Below are 17,278 nucleotides of genomic sequence, written 5' to 3' on the forward strand. Positions count from 1 at the left end.
GCAAAGTGTGTGTGTGTGGGGAGAGTATTTTGCTTTTGCATGTGTTCGATTTTATTACTCTTTAATGTGACTTCTGTAGATACTGTAAGAGTTCACATATCTGGAAAACAAATGTACCAGTACTAGGATGGTGGTGAAGCACTGAGGAAGAATTGTGCAAACCTCCAGTCAGTTCCATTAGGGCAGCGACAGACGTGCAGGGGGCTGCTCCTGCACAACTTTGGAGGATAGGAGAGGGCGTGAGAGCCCCAGGAAGTCTCTCCAGAGACTGGCAGTCCTGGCGTTGATCTCAGATCACAAACCCCTACCCGGTGTACTTCTGGCCGGGTCCCCGGAGCGCCCAGCGTGGCTCCGCCCCCGGCCCGCGGCGCTGCCCGGCGGAACTACCATTCCCAGAAGGCCTTGCGAGCCCGGGAGGGAAGCCGCGGAGGCGGCAGCGGCGGAGGCAGGAAGGCGCGAGCAGCAGCGGCGGCGGTGTCCCCCGCCTCGGTGGCCACTGGTAGCTGGCCGCAGGACGTGGCCCCTGAACGGCACAAGCAGTCCTAGGCGCTGGCTGATCTTGCTCCTCCGCTCTCTGGACGGGTCCGGGGCGGGATGTAGGGCGCTGGGCGCGGAGGCCGCCGGCGCGGCGGGGCGATCGCGGCGGACGCGCCGAGGATGGAGAGAGCGATGGAGCAGCTCAACCGCCTGACTCGCTCGCTGCGCCGCGCGCGCACCGTGGAGTTGCCCGAGGGTGAGCGGGGCCGCGGGGCTGGGGGCGACGCGGGGCGGCTCGGGGGCGGGGGCTGAGGGCGCGTCAGGGTCCCAAGGAAGAACTCAGCGGAAGCTGAGAAAACGCCCACTCTTGACTTTGGTCAGCGGGGAGGGGCCGGGCCGCGACCCCCGGCCTTCAGCGGCCCGCGGCTCCGGGTCCGGCAGGTGGGAGTTTGCGGGAGGGGTCGGTTGTGTGCGGCACCTCCTGCGGGGAGAAGCGGGGACCGAGGTCTGCCGACCGTCCGCTGGAGATTTTGGCAAAGAGGCAGAAAGATGACCCGGATTCAGGAAACATTAACAGTTGTGGGCCATGTTCCAGTTTTCTGCGTGCGTTTTGAAAACGGACACAGACAAAAGATTGTCCAACATCACGCAGTTCCTCCAGGAGCCGACCGTGTGTCCTTAGCAGTGTATCCACTGTCCCTGACACGTATGCCTGCCCCAGTCTTCGTTTGTTCATCCAAAGGGGGGCTTCGGTGGGAACTGGGCCGAGACTACAAAGAGGAATGAGGCGTGGACACTGGAGTTCAGGACTTTTTGAGTTCAGTGTGCCAGGGTTTCCTCGGGACTGGTACAGCGCCAGGAATGAAAGAGATGGGAGTGGGGGCGCTGTTTTGTGTGCAGCCCCAGAGTTCAGGGGGTTTAGTGGCAGTGGGGGTGGCATTGCTGCCTCTAAGACACTTGTATCTTAATGCCGGGTTCTAGCTGGTGAATTCTGTTCTGCTTTGTAGCGGTTTTATCTTGTGTTTCAGAATTTTCTTTGAATTGCTGCCAGGGAGGTTTGTAGGTTAGCGAAGTAGGCCTTGGGAGAGAGTCGTGAAAGAAATGTGAGACTGGGGACTTGGGGGATAATTTTCTTGGAGAAGTTTTCCCTGGTTTCTACTTAGGATGCAGAATAGGAAGGATGTGTGGTGATTGTGTCTCAAAAATAATTTTGTGTCTGATACCCATCTAGCATGAAATAATTGACTTAAAACAATCCCGATTTTGGTACCTTGACTTCCATCTTCAACTTTTTTTCTCTCTTTCCAACCTTTGAATCCATTTCTTAAGTGCTGCTGTGACAACATGTTTCTCATAGATTGTTGGTATGTGATGATGAAGGCTGCATGTACAGTTTCATTGACTTTGCGCTTTGTATTACCTAGTTCAAGTCTCAGTCCTTTTTACATGAATGTAATTTAGGAGACTTTATTAAAGGTTGGGCTTTTGTTTTGTTTTAGGATTAGTTACAGAGGGAGGAAGAGACAGACCTTCTGTAGCTGGTATGCTCCCCAGATTGCTGCAACAAGATAGAAGCCAGGAGCTTCATCCGGATCTCCTAAGTGGGTGGCAGGGACTCCAACACGATCCATCTGTTTAGCAGGGAGCTGGATCCCAAGTGGAGCAGCTGGGACTGGCAGGCAGTGTCCACTAAACCAGAATGCCTGCCCCTAAAGGATGGTTTGAAAAGTAGTATATTTTCATCGTGGGAAATTTGGAAAGTAAAGAATAATAAAATAAAACATCTGTCATTGCACTTCCCAGTAATAAAACAATGTTAGCATTTTATTTCCTTCCATTGTTATTTTTCTCTCCCAATTTAAGATCATAATACATAGTCTTTTTATTTTCTATTTAGAAAACATTGCAAACTTTTTTTTTAAAATATCTTAAATATGTCTGAAGATTTTGCAGGATTTCAAAGCAGGAGTATAACAAGTATTGAATCTAATTTTTTGCTTTTATAAGTGATTTTATGAGGAGCAGCTTAATACTTAAGAATAAGTCTGCCTAACTATTTTCTTAGGGTCAGTTTGTAGAAGACTAATATCTAATTATGTCAGCATTTTTAAGGCTCTAGGTATCAGTTTCTCAACTCATACCTTAGACAGTTCTACCAACTGTTTTAGAGTGCCTGGAAACTGGAGTACTACAATTAAAGATTAAACGTTTTTCATGTAGTTTACATTTTTCTTTGATTATAGTGAATTGGTTCCTTGAATTTAATTTATTGTGTCTCTAAGTTCTCTTGAATCTTTTTGAATTTTCTATGGCTGGCTTTCAAATATATCATTTGTAGTACCTTTTCATTATAAAAATCCACATTGTTATGCTTGCATTTTAAGGGCTGAATAGATCTCTGAGATTTTTCTAAATTTAGGAAGTAAGATTTTTTTTGGCTTTGTTAGAATTAGCAATCAAAAAACATTGAAGAACAAATTATCAAGGCTCTAAAGTGTTAAATCAGGTTTTACTATAAAATTATCATTGTCCTATAAGATGAGTTGAGTGGGCAGTTTATTTATTAGATTTGTAGGTGGGGGGCAGGGTGCATTTATGTTTCCCAGAGACAGAGGAAACTTGAGTATTGAAGTGCACAGAGTAATGAAGTGCAGGTTGTTGAATCATTCTAGGTAGGGCTAACACAGGGGATTATGCTTGTGAGAGAAAAAGAGAAGGGAAAGACAGAAGTTGGAGGATATGGATTCTCAGTGGCCCTTAAAAGAGTGTATTGTTCACATATGTGGAGAAAATACTTACAGTTTAAATTATGGCACTTACAGTGAATGTGATTTGTTTAATGAAATAATAGAATCTAAACCCATTTTTTAAAAAAAAAATTTATTTTATTTAAAAGGCAGAGTTACAGAGAGAGAAAAAGAGAGAAACTTCCATCTACTGGTTCACTCCCCAAACGACTGCAACAGAAGAGTGGGGCTGGTCCAAAGCCAGGAGCCAGGAGTTTTCTTCTGGGTCTCCTATGTGGGTGCAAGGACCCAACCATTTGGGCCATCCTCTGCTGCTTTCCTAGGCACATTTACCAAGGAGCTGGATTGGAGTGGAGCAGCCGGGACTCCAGCCAGTGCCCACATTGGATGCCCTCACCCCAGGCAGCGGCTTTACCCATCGTGCCAAAGCACAGACTCCTAAACCTATTTTAATATATGTTTTTGAATGGTGATTAGGGTAGTTTCAGTTTAAAAAAAATCACTCCCATCTGATGGTTTAAGGAAGAATTGTATATAATGAAAGCCTCTTGTTCTTTAAGGTTTTCTTTTTTCTTTTTTCTTTTTCTTTTTTGACAGGCAGAGTGGACAGTGAGAGAGAAAGACAGAGAGAAAGGTCTTCCTTTGCCATTGGTTCACCCTCCAATGGCCGGCGCGGCCGGTGCGCTGCGGCCGGCGCACCACGCTGATCCGATGGCAGGAGCCAAGTACTTCTCCTGGTCTCCCATGGGGTGCAGGGCCCAAGCACTTGGGCCATCCTCCACTGCACTCCCTGGCCACAGCAGAGAGCTGGCCTGGAAGAGGGGCAACTGGGACAGAATCCGGCGCCCCGACCGGGACTAGAACCCAGTGTGCCGGCGCCGCAAGGCGGAGGATTAGCCTAGTGAGCCGCGGCGCCAGCCGCTCAGTATGTATTTCTAAATATATAAATTACTTTTCAAATACACACTCATCAGTAGTATTAGAACCAATGCAATTAGTAATAATTTTTTATTATCTTCAAATACCCAGTCCTTGCTCATCCTTCCTCCCTAAAAAATTGTCTGAAGAATATCCTTTTACAGTTGATGCATGAGTTAATATCCAGACATGATTCACACAATACATTTGGTTAATTTATCTCTGAAGACTCTCTTAATCTGTAACAGTTCTTCCTCTTTAAAAAAAAGAAAAACTTTAAGAAGTAACTTTAGAGGATATAAAAGTTGTATAAATAGTCCCATACACTCTACACCTAGGTTTCCCTAAGTTAACATCTTCTATAACCATAGAATAGTTATTTTTTTTAAGATTTATTTATTTATTTTAAAGTCAGAGTTACACAGAGAGAGGAGAGGCAGAGAGAGAGGTCTTCTATCCGCTGGTTCACTCCCCAAGTGGCTGCAACGGCCGGAGCTGCGCCGATCCGAAGCCAGGAGTTGGGAGCTTCTTCCGAGTCTCCCACGTGGGTGCCGGGGCCCAAGCATTTGGGCCATCTTCTACTGCTTTCCCAGGCCATAGCAGAAAGCTGGATTGGAAGAGGGGACTTGAACCGGCACCCATATGGGATGCCAGTGCTTCAGGCCAGGGCATTAACCTGTTGTGCCAACAGCGCCTGCCCCTAGAATAGTTATTAAAACTAAGAAATTGTGGTTGTTGGCTTAGTGGTTAATATGTCCACATGACGTACCAGAGTTCTTTGGTTCAAGTCCTAGCTGCACAATGCAGACACTGGGAGGCAGCAGGTTGACTAAAGTGGTTGGGTCCCTGCCACCCTCATAGGAGACCTGGATTGAGTTCCCAGCTCCTGGCTTTGGCCTGGCTTAGCACTGGCCTTGGCAAACTTTTAGGGAGTAAACCAGTGGTTGGCATCTTTCAGTCTCTTTCTCTTTCTCAGATAAATAAATTGCACTATACTACATGAAAATGTACATCTATTACATATTAATCAAAAATTTTTAAAGACTTTTAGAAAGGACTCGTCAGGTATTTTGTGGAATTTCCCTTAATTTGAGCTTGTTAGATGTTTTCTCATGATTTGATTGAAGTTCTGCATTTTTGGCAAGAATAATACAGGGCCGGCGCCGCGGCTCACTGGGCTAATCCTCCGCCTGTGGCGATGGCACTCCGGGGTCTAGTCCTGGTTGGGGCGCCAGATTCTGCCCTGGTTGCTCCTCTTGCAGTCCAGCTCTCTGCTGTGGCCCGGGAGGGCAGTGGAGGATGGCCCAGGTCCTTGGGCCCTGCACCCTCATGGGAGACCAGGAGGAAGCACCTGGCTTCTGGCTTTGGATTGGCGCAGGGCGCCAGCCGTGGCGGCCATTTGGGGGGTGAACCAATGGAAAAGGAAGACCTTTCTCTCTGTCTCTCACTATCTAACTCTGGCTGTCAAAAAAAAAAAAAAAAAAAAAAAAGACTCATACAAATGTTATATGCCCTTCTTAGTGGATCATAACAGGAGCTACATGATGTGTATTACTTCTGGTGATGTTACCCTTTATTAGTTGATTAAAGTGGAGTTGGCTTGTTCAAATAAATAAAATAAATAAATCTTTAAAAACAAATCCAGGTCTAGTGTTATGTGGCTTAGTAGGTTAAGCCTTAACCTGGGTGGCAACATCCCATATGGGTGTTGTTTTGAGTCCTGCTGCTCCTCTTCCCATCCAGCTCTCAACTGTGGCCTGGGAACCAGCAGATGAAAGACATTTCTCTGTGTCCCTCCCTCTCTACCTCTCAAATAAAAAAAAAAAAAATTAAAAAAAATTAAAGGGGCTGTCACTGTGGCATAATAGATTAAGCCACCACTTATGATGCTGGCATCCCATTTGGGCACTGTTTGGAGACCGGGCTGCTCTGCTTTCGATCCAGCTCCCTGCTAATGCGTCTGGGAAAGCAATGGAATCTGACCCAAGTGCTTGGGCCCCTGTTTCCATATGAGAGACCCTGAAAAAACTCTTGGCTCCTGGCTTTGGCCTGGGCCAGCCCTGGCCATTGTGGCCATTTGGGGAGTGAACCAGTGGATAGAAGATCTCTCTCTCTCTCTCTCTCTCTCTCTCTCTCTTTTTTTAAAGATTTAATTTGAAAGAGTTACACAGAGAGAGGAGAGGCAGAGAGAGAGGTCTTCCATCTGCTGGTTCACTCCCAAATTGGCCGGAGCTGCGCCGATCCAAAGCCATGAGCCAGGAGCTTCTTCTGGGTCTCCCACGTGGGTGCAGGGGCCCAAGCATTTGGGCCATCTTCTACTGCTTTCCCAGGCCATAGCAGAGAGCTGGGATGTTGGCGCTGCAGCGTTACCCCCTATGCCACAGCGCTAGGCCTCAAATATCTCTTTCTCTGTCTCTCTCTCTGTGTCTGTGTGTTTGTCTTCCTCTCTTTGTAACTCTGCCCTCAAGTAAAAAAAAAATTTTTTTGAAAGCATTAGCTACAATGTATATAGGTATAATATGTATCAAAGATGTTGATTTTTAACATTTTCTTTTGGATCAAGGTTTTGTCACTTTATGCCATAACATATATAAATATTAATGTTGTGAGTTGTATAAAGTGATAAGTAAAGTTAAGGTTTTAATGTTGTATCAAAACTTCTAAAATGATTTCTTTTTTTTTGTAATACTGGCAAGAGGCGAGTAATATGTATGCTTATGGTTTTAAAATTTTAGGTGGCTGGCATTGTGGTGTAGTGGGTTAAGTCCCTTCCTGCAATGCTGGCATCCCATATGGGCCCTGGTTCATGTCCAGGCTGTTCTACTTCCAATCCAGCTCTCTGCTAATGGCCTGGGAAAGCAGCAGAAGATGGGCAAAGTGTTCAGGCCCCTGCCACTCATGTGGGAGACTTGGAAGAAGCTGTTGCAGCCATCTGAGGAGTGACTCAGTAGATAGAAGATCTCTCTCTCTCTCTCTCTCTCTTTCTCTTTCTTAATCTCTGTGAAACTCTGATTTTCAAATAAATATAAATCTTTTAAAAATTATTTTAGCGTGGTCATTTTGGCACCAAGGCTTAAGCTGCCACTTAGGACACCTACGTATATTCCATATCAGAGTGCTGATTACAATTCCAGCTACACTGCTTCTGATCCAGATCACTGTTAATCTGCCTGAAAGGGTGGAGATGATGCTCAGGTGTTTGAGTCCCTGCCAGTCATGTGGGAGACTCAGATGGGGTTCCTGCCGTCTGGCTTCGGTCTGTCCCAGCCCTGGATGTTGCAGCTACTGGGGAGTGAACCAATAGAGAGAAGATCTCTGACTCTTTGTTTCTCCCTCCCTCCCTCCCTCCCTCCCTCCCCCTCCCTCCCTCTCTCTCTCTCTCTCTCTCTCTCTCGCTTTGCCTTTGAAAAACTAAAAATAAATAAGTGAATATTTAAAAAATTATTTTAGCATATATTTATTATATACTTAAAATTCCTCCAGTCTGTGTATAAGTATGATAAAACACAATGTCTCTAAACAGTCTTTGGAAGTAAAAGAAATTTCAGTTGTTAAAGATGCAGAAAATATTGGGTCTCTAGTTTTCTTCTTACATCCAGTAGCAGAGTTCTTTTATTGTGATGTAAAAGTAAACAGGATAAGCAGTAGAGGGGATATGAAATTTTGTGTTACTGAGATTTTGCTATACCTCTGGTATTTTGCACTATTTTACATGCTTCCATCTCTCTTCTCTGTTTCCTGTGTAGAATTAAAAAAAAAATGCTTAATCTAAAGTATCATTTCTTGGACATTAATGTATTTATTTTGTTTTTTTACTCAGATAATGAAACTGCTGTTTATACATTAATGCCAATGGTTATGGCTGATCAACACAGGTGAGAGCCTGTTTCATAAATTTATGCTTTTTAAGAGATGTAGATTATTCTAAACATGTAAATAAACATACACATGCACACATACAGTTTTGACATAGATGTCTTGGGGCAGGTTGTTTAATGTTGTTGTAGTTTTCTATCTGTGAAATGTGGAACACAATTTTCTAGGACCCGTGTTAGCTGTAAAATTTTGTGATAAGAGATTTTCTAATTCAGATATTAATTCAAGTATTGGTTGGTCACTGAGAAAAATATGGTAGTTTCATATAAATGTCATTTCTAATCTTTATGATAAAAGATTAGGACTGAGGGAACAAATATTACTACATTGTTCCTTTTACTAGTTTGGTCTTGATACTCCTTTACAGGGGAATGCATAAGATACAGGTAATTGGCAGTGTGAGTCTTTAAACTTGCAGCAGTCAGCTCTGCTCTGGTTAGCCGTGAGTAGTTTGCTATAAGAGGAAAGTAAAGAGAAACTATATTTTGAAACAAGTTTAAAATATAAATAATTTACTTTAAAATTCCTGTTTGGTATAATTAAAAGTGTTTTTGTCTGACTTATTTTATTTGGCCAAAATTAATATAGGCAGGCTCAATTTTGGCAAGGAAAGCAGTCATGCCCTTTGTAAGAATCTTGAGTGAACTGAAGCCACTTTGTTGTGTTGGGTGTCCTCAGAGCAGCTGATACAGCACTGTTTAAGTGGCAGATGAGAAATCTTTCAGCAATCTTTCAGTTTGATCTTTGATCAAACTAGTTGATTTTTGAATGATGTTGCCCTGGATACCATGCTATATTTAGATGTTAATGCCTTGTTTTCTGAATGATAGGGGACAGAATCCTTTAAAAATTAGGAGTAGTAGCTAAAGAGCTATTCACAGCTGGCGCCACGGCTCAACAGGCTAATCCTCCGCCTAGTGACACCGGCACACTGGGTTCTAGTCGGGGCGCTGGATTCTGTCCCAGTTGCCCCTCTTCCAGGCCAGCTCTCTGCTGTGGCCCAGGAGTGCAGTGGAGGATGGCCCAAGTGCTTGGGCCCTGCACCCCATGGGAGACCAGGAGAAGCACCTGGCTCCTGCCATCGGATCAGCGTGGTGCGCCGGCCGCAGCGTGCCAGCCGCGGTGGCCATTGGAGGGTGAACCAACGGCAAAGGAAGACCTTTCTCTCTGTCTCTCTCTCACTGTCCACTCTGCCTGTCAAAAATAAATAAATAAATAAATGAATAAATTAATTAAAAAAAAGCTATTCACTTGATTTGTTGCATTTAAAAACTTTTTTACATATTGATTTCTCTGAATTTTTTTTTGCATAGGTCTGTTTCTGAACTACTATCAAATTCAAAATTTGATGTCAATTATGCTTTTGGACGTGTGAAAAGAAGCTTGCTTCACATTGCAGCAAAGTAAGACTAAAGATATTTTTGGTTCAAAACTCTAGAGTGAGGAATAAGCTTTGAATCAGCATTATTTCATAGTCATTATGGGGAAAGAAGCCAGGCAGCTGAGTAGTTTTTTATCTAGCTTAGGGCATAGCGTCCAGTGTATTGCATATGTAACTTGTTAACTTTTGTATTGGACTCAAGTCTTATGTCCTTATTGTCTTAGCTTGTTCTAGATCTGATTAGAGATATTTAGGCATGGGTGCTGTATTTCTTGGATGTATTTAGAGAATGCATCCACTAACATTTCTCTTTTATCCCACCAACATGAGGGATAAAGAGGATATACTTAGTGCACATGAAGTCATTGGTTTTATATTTTTGACCTAGATGGCAGAATGATTTTTTTATAAAGATGTATTTTATTTTATTTGAAAGAGTTATATAGAGTGGGAGAGACAGAGATAAAGATCTTCTAGCCACTGTTCACTCCCCAAATGACCACAGTGTTCAGTACTGGGCCAGGCTGAAGCCAGGAGCCAGGAGCTTCATCTGCATCTCCCATATGGGTGACAGGTCCCAAACACTTGAGCCATCTTCCATTGCTTTTCTTAGGCCATTTGCAGGGAGCTGGATTGGAAGTGAAGTAGCCAGGGCTTGAAGTGGCACCCATATGGGATGCCAGTATTGTGGGCTGCGGCCTTACTCGATACACCACAATGCTGGCCCTGAGAAGAGAATGATTTTTATCTAGAGTCTTCCAGTGTGTTATCAATTAGGTAACTGATATCTCCTCTTTTTCAGAATTTAGGTAGATGTGTTGAAATTAATTTTTCATGATGAATTTGACTTCTGGAAAAATTTGACAGTACTGTATGGTTTCTTTAATGAACTAATACTTTATTTGAATTTCTCAAATACTTAATAGCTTTCATAGTTGACGGTCCCATATTGAAAATAGAAAATATTCACTATTTGTGACAGAATGTGGACCTTATTGTATTTAATAGAATTTTTTGTCATTTAATTTATCTATGTCAGATATGGCTATATGTGGACTGTATCTGAACTGTCTTTTAAATTGTTTTAGTTGTGGATCAGTGGAGTGCTTGGTTCTGCTGCTAAAGAAAGGAGCAAACCCTAACTATCAAGATATTTCAGGCTGTACACCGCTTCATTTGGCAGCTAGAAATGGGTAAATATTTTTTTTCCTTAAGTAGCTTAAGTGTATTATCAATTATGACTAACATATTCTAGGACACTTTATTTTGACTTGATGTTTTTCTCCCAATATTTGCCATGAGGAAAATCAGAAATATGATGTGCATATCTTATTTTCTATAATTTTTTATTTCCCAAAGACATTCAAATAACTACCACATTTAATAACTTGTTAAATTGTTCACTGATCTTTTTTGAAATTTGTGGAAACTCATTATTGCTTATATTAGCATTTTATTTTTTGAAAACTATCATTTCCTCCTTTGTTTTTTGTTGATCTTTTCTCTCCTAATCTTTTGCCACCTTAACTCTTTGGCTTATTTCCCAAGTTGCTTGTTTAGTTAATTTATTCATGGCATTAAAAACAGTGAATATATTATACCCAATTTGTTTTTAGTTATTTGAGAATGATCTGTATTAGAGCAAGCTTACTTCTTTGAGTGCTGAATCTGTTTTTCAATTTTATTTCTAACAAGTTTTCTAAAATAAATTATATGCCTAAAAATGTAAAAACAGGCATTTTTAAATTTTTATTTTTATTTATTATTATTTTTTGACAGGCAGAGTTAGAGAAAGAGAAACAGAGAGAAAGGTCCTCCTTCTGTTGGTTCACACCCCAAATGGCCGCTTCAGCTGGCGCGTTGCGGCCGGTGCACTGCGCTGATCTGAAGCCAGGAGCCAGGTACTTCCTCCTGGTCTCCCATGTGGGTGCAGGGGCCCAAGCACTTGGGCCATCCTCCACTGCACTCCTGGGCCACACTGGAGAGCTGGACTAGAAGAGGAACAACCGGGACAGAATCTGGCGCCCTAACCGGGACTAGAACCCAGTGTGCCAGCGCCACAGGCAGATGATTAGCCTAGTGAGCCACCGCGCCGGCCAAAAATAGGTATTTCTAAAAAGTGACAAAGTTAAAAATGGCATATTAAATATACTTTTGTCTTTTCCTGATAACCTTTGTTATCATTAGGATCATTATTATGTTTTGTATGCTATTTTTATTTAAAGATTTATTTATTTGAAAACAAAGAGAGAGATATCTTTAATCCACTGGTTCACTGCCTGAATGGCTGGAATGGCTGGTGCCAGGCCAGGCCTAAGCCAGGAGCCAGGTGCTTCTTACAGGTCTCCAATGTGGGTGCAGGGGCCCAAGCACTTGGGCCATCCTCCACTGCTTTTCCCAGACACATTAGCAGGGAGATGGATCAGAAGTGGAGCAGCCGGGACTTGAACTGTCATTGCAGATGGTGGCTTTACCTGCTGTACCACAACGCTGGCCTGGTATTTTTTTTTTTTTCCCTAAGATTTATTTATTTATTTGAGAGGTAGAGTTACAGACAGGGAGAGACAGAAAGAAGGTCTTCCATCTGCTGGTTCACTCCCCAAATGGCTGCAACACCAGAGCTGGGCTACTTTGAAGCCAGGAGTCAGGAGTTTCTTCCGGGTCTCTCACATGGGTGCAGGGGCCTAAGAACCCAGGCCATCTTCCACTTCTTTCCCAGGCCATAAGCAGAGAGCTGGATCAAAAGAGGAGCAGCCAGTACTTGAACTGTTGCAAAAATGGGATGCTGGTACCGCAGGCGGACACTTAATCTACTTTTTTTTTTTTTTTTTTGACAGGCAGAGTGGACAGTGAGAGAGAAAGACAGAGAGAAAGGTCTTCCTTTTGCCGTTGGTTCACCCTCCAATGGCCACCGCGGCCAGCGCGCTGCGGCCGGCGCACCGTGCTGATCCAAAGCCAGGAGCCAGGTGCTTTTCCTGGTCTCCCATGCAGGTGCAGGGCCCAAGCACTTGGGCCATCCTCCACTGCACTCCCTGGCCACAGCAGAGAGCTGGCCTGGAAGAGGGGCAACCGGGACAGAATCTGGCGCCCCGACCAGGACTAGAACCCAGTGTGCCGGCGCCGCAAGGCGGAGGATTAGCCTAATTAGCCACGGCGCTGGCCTTAATCTACTTCTTCTACAGAGCACCAGCTCCCCCCTGTATGTTGGTTTTTTAATTTTTTTTTTTTTTAAAGATTTATTTCAAAGTCAGAGTTACCTAGAGAGAGAAGGAGAGGCAGAGAGAGAGAGAGGTCTTCCATCCGCTGGTTCACTCCCCCTTTGGCCGCAATGTTCGGAGCTGCGCTGAACTGAATTCAGGAGCCAGGACCTTCTTCCATGTCTCCCACGCATATGCGGGGGCCGAAGGACTTGGGCCATCTTCCACTGCTTTCCCAGGCCACAGCAGAGAGCTGGATCGGAAGTGAAGCAGCCGGGACACGAACCAGTGCCCATATGGGATGCTGGGGTAGCACGTAGCTGTTTTACCTGCTATGCTACAGCACTGGCCCCAGTAGGCTATTTTAAATCCTATTGGAATATATTTTTTCCCCTTCTTTTCTGCCAGGAGCTCCAGATGTCATATCTCTGCCTCTACTACTGTTTTTCACTTCTTGAAATTCTGTTGGACTGAGAAACCAATCCAAAATGATTAGAATTATGTTTAAAGTGGAAATAAGTAGTTTTTGATTCAGGGCCTGAGGTATATAAGTTTAAAAATTTTACAATTAAAATTTTTTAAAAAAATTTACTTGGGAGACACAGAAAGTGAGAGAATGAGAGAGAGAGAGAGAGAGAACAAATGAGCTCATGTGCTGGTTTACTGCCCAAATGCCTGCAGCAGCCAGTCAGAACTCGGTGGTGGAAGGAACCCATTTACCTGAGCTATTACTTCTGTCTTCCAGGGTCTGTATAGTAGGATGCTGGAGTCAGGAGCCGAGTTGGATTTCAAACCTAAGTGCTGCACTTTGGAACTTGAGCATCTTAGCTGCTAGGCCAAATGTCCACCCCTGTAATCCTTTTCAAACACTGTAAAACTCAACATAAGTGTGTTCCCCCTATGTCTCTTTTGGTTTCTCTTGAAGCTCTTTTTGGTTCTAATTTTAACCTGGGATTCTGGATAGTTGAGGTGGCTGCCTGAGTAAGATGGACATGAAGCTAACATTGCCCATTGCATTGATCTGAGGCCAAAGTTTTACATTTAAGATTAAAGTAGAACCCAAAAGATAAGAGCCATAGTGATGTCCAGGTTTGATAGTGGAAATGTGTAGTCCTTTGACCCTGTCTTATCTACCCTGGTTCCTGATTTAGCATGTGAGCCAGCGTAAGTGTCCATTGTTATAGCAGGCTACCATGTGCCTATTAAACACTTTGTTTTATAATAATTAGCCACATTAGCTATGTTGACATCTAAGGTCATATAGTAAATCGTTGATTCCTTTGCTGAATTCATCTCACATCCAGCTACACCATCCCAAGTGTTGGAAGGATAGTGATAAAGTGAAAATGTTGCATGTATTAAAATGTCTTTAATTAAAATTAAACTGTGAACAAAAGGATGCATTGGATAGCAGGGGAGGGATTAAAAAGTCTACTGTCATTGTAGGATGAGACTTAGTCATGAATTCAGTGTTAAGAACCAAGAAATAGGTCTTAGATTTAAATAGCAAGAAGTTCTTTGTTGGACAAAGACTTGTCATGCACTCTTTTTTGTTGTTAGAAATAAAAGCCTTTTAAATGGCACATAGAAAATGATTTTGATTACTATTTGTATTAATAATAATTGAAGAAAACCATTACATTTTAAAAATGAAGAAATTTGACAAATACTATGATTCACATAGCAAGTCAATGAGAAAAAAAGGAATAAAAGTTTATGACCCTTTCTTTAATTTGGATGCCTTTATTTCTGTAAAGATTACTTGCAATATTCAACACTTAAATTTTCTGGTTTTTATTGTTTATTGAATGGGTATGTTTTACAACTTAGAGTTGCATTTTGTTTTGCTAATGGACTTGAGCATTTGTTACTTTCTGTAGCTGCAAATGTTTTCAGAAGCTGCTTTTTCATTTCTTTATGAGTTCCAGTAAGTCCATACTAAAGCAGTAATCATAGGAAAATTGTACTCTGTCTCTTTTGCTGGCGCATCTTTTTTATTGGTTTTAGCTTTTTGTTTTCTTCCCTTGGCTATCTTGTCTGATGGGTAGCATATTTCTTTTGGCCTGCTTTATCATTTCTCTCTTTTTACCATTAGTGCTGTACTGAATTGCTCCCCTTTCCAATAGAAGCCCCATTAAGCTTCCACAGAGCACTTGGATGACTGCCCCTGTGTCATTTGGGTTACCATAAGTTTCCTGAAATTGTTATAATATCTGGGCAGGAAAATAGTTATTTCCTTGTACAGCGAGATCTGACATTGCTCAAATTATAAGAGGATGTTAGAAGACTTTGAAATTATTGTGTATCCTTAGGGTGCTTATTGGTCAGGTTTGAAACTTTTGTTATTTTTTGGGCTATATTATGAACTCATAAAGGACAGAGCCCATATGTTAATTACTATTTTGCTTTTAAATTTGTAGCAAAATAGGTGCTCATGTACGGGTTGTTTTGACTTACTCATAATCTGGGAAGTAGTAGTAATGAGTAAGAAAAATAGGGTTGGGCCAGCGCCGTGGCCCAATGGGTTAATCCTTCACCTGTGGCGCCGGCATCCCATGTGGGCACTGGCATCCCATGTGGGCGCTGGTTCTAGTCCCAGCTGCTTCCCTTCCAGTCCCGCTCTCTGCTATGGCCTGGGAAGGCAGTAGAAGATGGTCCAAGTCCTTGAGCCCCTGTACCCGTGTGGGAGACCTGGAAGAAGCTCCGGGCTCCTGGCTTTGGATCGTTGCACCTCCGACTGTTGCGGCCATTTGGGGGGTGAGCCAACAGAAGGAAGACCTTTCTCTCTGTCTCTCCCTCTCACTGTCTGTAACTCTACCTTTCAATAAATAAATAAATAAAATCTTAAAAAAAAAAAAGAAAAAATAGGGTATATTTCTCTTTTATATTTCTCTGTACCTTTTGCAGTTCATTTTGAGAGGGGGATTATTTTTGGGAGAGGGATTTTTGCTTTTTTCCAAGAACTCCTACCCTAAACACTTTTTTGTGCTCTTTTTCCCTGTTCTGTTCCCACCTATTCATATCCTGTTTATTTTGGTACTAGACTAATGGTTCACATCAGGCTTCTGGATATCAGGTTTTAGAAATCCAGCCATATGGATATAGACACAAACACATTTTAAACAATACATTTATTTGGTTTCAAAAAAATGTATCTATATGAGAAGCATAGAGAAAAAGAGGAAGGAAGGAAGGAAGAGAAAGAATACACTCCCTTTTACTGGTTCATCCCCCAAAGTGTGCACAATGTCTGAGACTGGGCCAGGCTGAAACCATGAGCTGAGAATGCAATCCAGGCTTCCTAGATGGGTGTTAGGAACCCAATTACTTCCATTACTGCTGCCTTCCAGGGTCTGCAACAGCAAGAAACTAATGTCAGGAACTAGGAGCTCAGATTTAAAGCCAGTTAAAGCCAGGTGCTCCAGTGTGATATGTGGGCATCTTAACTTCCAGGCTAAATGTCTACTAAATGTCTACTCCATCAATGTGTATACTTTAATAGAACTGTCTGGTCTGGTCTTAATTTCTCTTTCTCTCTTTCTTTCTCTCTTTCTTTCTCTCTTCCTTTCTCTCTTCCTCCCTCCCTCCCCCTTCCTTCCTTCCTTCCTTCCTTCCTTCCTTCCTTCCTTCCTTCCTTCCTTCCTTCCTTTCTTTCTTTCTTTCTTAAAAAATTTTGTTTATTTATTTAAAAGTCAGAGAGAGGCAGAGGCAGAGAGAGAAAGAGAGAAAGGTCTTCCATCCACTGGTTCACTCCCCAAATGTCCACATGGCAGAGCTGGGCCGATCTGAAGCTAGGAGCCAGGAGCTTTTTCCGGGTCTCCCACACGGGTGCAGGGGCTCATGGACTTGGGCCATCCTCCACTGCTCTCTCATGCCATAGCAGAGAGCTGGATCGGAAGTGGAGCAACTGAGTCTCAAACCAGTGACCATATGGGATGCTGGCACTACAGGCGGTGGCTTTACCTGCTACACCACAGTGCCGGCTTCATCTGGTCTGTTCTTTCCCATTTTGAAGTATTTATTTCATAAAGTTTCATAACAATATGTTAGATAAAGAAACTTTATAAATATTCGAAGTTGAAGGTTACTTCGATCTTTATTTTCTCCCATTTCTTTTGATTATAATACTGATTTTTAAATGGCATTTAACTTTGTTTCAGGTACAAAAATTAAAGCAACCAAGTAATTTTGATTTTTTTCAACTGTTAAGAGTTTTAGCCAGTGACTTACAATATTGAGTATTTAATAAATAATAAGTTTTTATTGAGAGTTACTGTGTGCTTGGCTATGCTTAGTACTAAGTGAAAAGAAACAATAGCATGGGGCAGGTGCTGTGGCTCGCTTGGTTAATCCTCCGCCTGTGGCGCCAGCATCCCATATGGGTGCCGGTTCTAGTCCCGGCTGCTCCTCTTCCAGTCCAGCTCTCTGCTGTGGCCTGGGCGGGCAGTGGAAGATGGCCCAAGTGCTTGGGCCTCTGCACCCACATGGGAGTCCAGGAAGAAGCATCTGGCTCCTGGCTTTGGATTGGCGCAGTGCCGGCCATGGCGGCCATTTGGGGAGTGAAACAATGGAAGGAAGACCTTTCTCTCTGTCTCTCTCTCACTGTCTATAACTCTACCTGTCAAATAAATTAAAAAAATATTAAAAAAAAAAAGAAACAATTGCATGAAGAAGTGTATGAT

The 17,278-nt window shown here is 43.0% G+C and overlaps 1 protein-coding gene across 8 annotated transcripts in view; it reads left to right on the top strand.

Annotated features, from left to right (window-relative positions):
- Window positions 1-405: 405 nt before the first annotated feature.
- HACE1 (HECT domain and ankyrin repeat containing E3 ubiquitin protein ligase 1) overlaps window positions 406-17,278 on the top strand; it is a 154,158-nt gene continuing 137,285 nt past the window's right edge. For 4 of the 8 annotated variants that reach the window (XM_051855409.2, XM_051855411.2, XM_051855408.2 and 1 more), the window contains exons 1-4: window positions 407-733; window positions 7,963-8,017; window positions 9,332-9,421; window positions 10,488-10,592. In XM_051855409.2, the coding sequence (XP_051711369.1) occupies window positions 658-733; window positions 7,963-8,017; window positions 9,332-9,421; window positions 10,488-10,592 (326 nt within the window). In that variant the 5' untranslated portion in view covers window positions 407-657. Of the gene's footprint in view, window positions 734-805; window positions 919-7,962; window positions 8,018-9,331; window positions 9,422-10,487; window positions 10,593-17,278 lie in introns of those variants that run through there. The other 4 variants (XM_051855413.2, XM_070073752.1, XM_070073753.1 and 1 more) reach the window with 3 other exon arrangements.

Source organism: Oryctolagus cuniculus, chromosome 5 (genome assembly GCF_964237555.1).
Source record: "Oryctolagus cuniculus chromosome 5, mOryCun1.1, whole genome shotgun sequence".
Lineage (NCBI taxonomy): Eukaryota > Metazoa > Chordata > Mammalia > Lagomorpha > Leporidae > Oryctolagus > Oryctolagus cuniculus.